At 41.0% G+C, this 3,118-nt stretch overlaps 1 protein-coding gene across 1 annotated transcript in view; it reads right to left on the minus strand.

The window, feature by feature from the left end:
* Positions 1-3,118, minus strand: part of LOC102384812 (integumentary mucin C.1-like) — a 24,822-nt gene that overhangs the window by 7,385 nt on the left and 14,319 nt on the right. Inside the window, exon 6 of the mRNA XM_006034941.1 lies at positions 121-223. Within this exon, the coding sequence (XP_006035003.1) occupies positions 121-223 (103 nt within the window). The remainder of the gene's footprint in view (positions 1-120; positions 224-3,118) is intronic.

The raw sequence follows: 3,118 nt of genomic DNA on the forward strand, positions 1-3,118 counted from the left end.
GATAGAACAGTACCTTGGGATAAAATATTGGCTGCTGAGCCCTTTCCTTCTGCCATGGAAGCCAGTAAGATCATGCCTATATATGCACTTTGAAATGCAACAGCAAAGAAGTATACTTACATGCAAGTTCTTCTCCTTCAGAAAGGGCACTGAGTCCGACAATGAGGATGATGGAGTGTAACCAGAACCCCTTCTGCTCCATTCTGACTTGTAAGCCTTGGTCCTCGGAAAAGAAGAATGAGAACTTAGATCTAGGGTAAGTAGCTCTCACACTCAGAGGGATTCAATTTATACGCTTTTATGTTTGTGCAGTAGGCTCAGATAACATTTATCCAAATTATGCTCCACCTAGGATTTCCTTTTTCTTTTGATTAGAAAATGTAAATATGTGTCTTCCACATCTCTCACAGTGAAAGCCCTGTGAAAAATGGCATTACCATAGACCTTTAACTACCTCACCTAAGTTCATATCCAGTGTGGCATTCCAAACCTCTGAGCAGCTTTAGGTGTTGCTATGTTTCTTAAAATAAAATCAACCTGCCAAATATATGTTTTCCCTCCACATATGTGATTTCTGTCTCATAATCACTGGCCCAAGGCCCAGATTGGGTGATAATCTGTCCTGAACAAAGCTGCTATCTCACAACCTACAAACGCCATAGAAGTAGAAAATGTATAACATTAAGAAGCCCAGAACTATTGTACTAAGTGGAATGAGGGCCCGAGAGACTCAGAGGCATCACATTAAAACACTAAACAGCCTAGCATGGTTAAAGATTTTGAGTACAGCAACTTTGGCATTCTTAGTCCTATGACAAGCACACTAGAAAATTAAGAACAATGTTTGTTAATGTGTTAGTTAGGCTACGGAAAATTAAAAGAATCAAAACCAAGCCAGAAGAAAGAGATTCCAACAGATATTCTTATGTTGCCATATAATTCTTCTTAGCTGGGAAGAAAGGGTTTGTCTTGCTGCTGATTATTGAGCTGATCTCTGCAAAAAGTTTTCTTCCTTGTGACAAAATAGATGTTCATAACAGGGAGAAGAGAAAAGTAAAGATTGGAGAAATCCGTCTTTTGCTGATATTCTCAGGACACAAAGTACTCACAGAAATGCTTGTGGATGGCAAGGTGGACACTAACAACTGGGCCCTTGGTCATTGCAGTCTAGGATAGCATCTTGCTGCCTGGGCAGGGCTCGTTTCTTTTCTAGACCAGGTAGACTTGGATGGGGCGTCCCAGTTCATTGTGTGGATGCTGCATAGTGCAGGTGGTCTCCTAACCAGGTGAAAAGCCTTGATGGGCTTTTGCACAAGGACAATTTTCAACCTGAGAGGTTGTTTTCCCTTATTCTGTGTACCAAAATCTCCTATGTGAGGATATTAGGTTGTTTGAGTAGAGTAGAACTTTCTGCTTGGACTAATCCATTCTTCCAGTTTCCTTCTTGTACCTTTCCCTGTTAACATTTATTAATATAGAAAACTGAACCTTTTATGAACTTTCATCTGTTTTCTAACAATTGAACTAATGATTTGGGGTAAGTCTGTTAAAACTTGGTTATTTAGCAGAATTCTACTTTTCAAATGATAAAAAGTAATTTGTTTCCAACTCTGATATGTGGCACACTACTGACTTCATCCATTTGTAGTTAATGACCCTTTCAGTATCCTCTGCTCCAAAGATGCTGAAACTGAGACACACAGAGGGGACTTTGAGGCTAAATAGATGTACCTTGGAATGAGTGATGCTTGCGAATCATGATAAAAACTTAAAATGATTATACTGCTGTTTGTAGAAATTCTTCTACTCAAGACCATTTTTAGAATTTGTGAAATTTGCTCGTATGCACTGTCTTTGAGATCAGTATTACTGAATAGGATACAAACGTGTATCCTTCCACTCTATACACAACTCATAGCAGTGAAAAGAAGTAAATATTTTAATGTAACCTGTGGCGTGGGCAGAAAACATTGTGGTGTATAATAGGCATAAAGAAGGTTTTTACTGGCATTTGTTTGAAATGATCTGTGTAATATATTTGTGGATTTATCTGCGTGAGTTAAACAGATCTTCTGATAGCTGTGCTTATTAAAAAAAATATGTCCCATTATCCTGTTTATGTTCACCTAGCTACTTTAGTGGCCAAGGGGAAATCATGTTTTGCTTACTTGTAATCCCGACAGAATGGGGATCTTTGTTTTTTTTTTTAGTTGGCTGGACCACAGAAAAAGATTTATGAACCTGCTACTGCCTCCAAGAAACTAGATTAGGAGGTAGATCAGTACTCAAACAATGGAATTATGTTAGTCTGTACCTTAGAGTATAACCCAAATCTTTATCTTGGGCAAATTGGAGATCATGTTTTTAGAAGAAATACTGAGTTCAGTCTCTACAGTAAGTGCATTATTACCTTTTGAGGAGGAAAATATTCATTTCGCATTCTTTTTTGCAGGAAAGCAGAGGATTCCCTTTTTAATGAGCAGAAAGGAACTGGCTTGCCCTTCTAGCAACCCCCATTCTCTTGGCAACCTCTCAGCTTTCCGTGTTTCTTTGTTCTGGCTTGTTCGCTTTCCTACTCTCAAAATCACTCTGCTGAGCTTAAGTAAAGGCAAGTGCTAGTCCAATCAGCCTTACTATACAGGCTTGATTGGGAATCTTGCTGCCAAAGGGAGACTGGAGGGGAGGCATTGGCAGGTTGGGTAGGATTCTGCAAAGTTCATCCAACAATTCAAGATCCATAATGCTTTACAAAGGCAGAATGCCCTCCTCGCCCTAGCACGTAGGCAGGGTACTTCTTCCATACCACAGTGCAGCTCCACTGCCACAAGGTAAGTAAAGCTGGTCAGAATATGGATGAGCTACATCTCCTGCCAGGCACCATCACTCCCCGTTTTGCTGTTGCTACTGTGCACTACGGGAGCCCTGGCCATGGACATATCAGGGTTCGAATTACACTTTGACTCTTGGGGCGGGGGGAGGGTGCAAAAATATTAAACAGGTTCAGTGAAGGAGCAATCTGATTCCCCTGTTATGATTTCCAAATCTTGCAGGAGGGCTCTTGTCTCTTGGGCAGGGAAGGGGCGGGGGGGCTCAGCCCTCCCAAGGCCCTCCCCCCCCC

This window comes from Alligator sinensis, unplaced genomic scaffold (genome assembly GCF_000455745.1).
Source record: "Alligator sinensis unplaced genomic scaffold, ASM45574v1 scaffold643_1, whole genome shotgun sequence".
NCBI classification, from domain to species: Eukaryota; Metazoa; Chordata; order Crocodylia; family Alligatoridae; genus Alligator; species Alligator sinensis.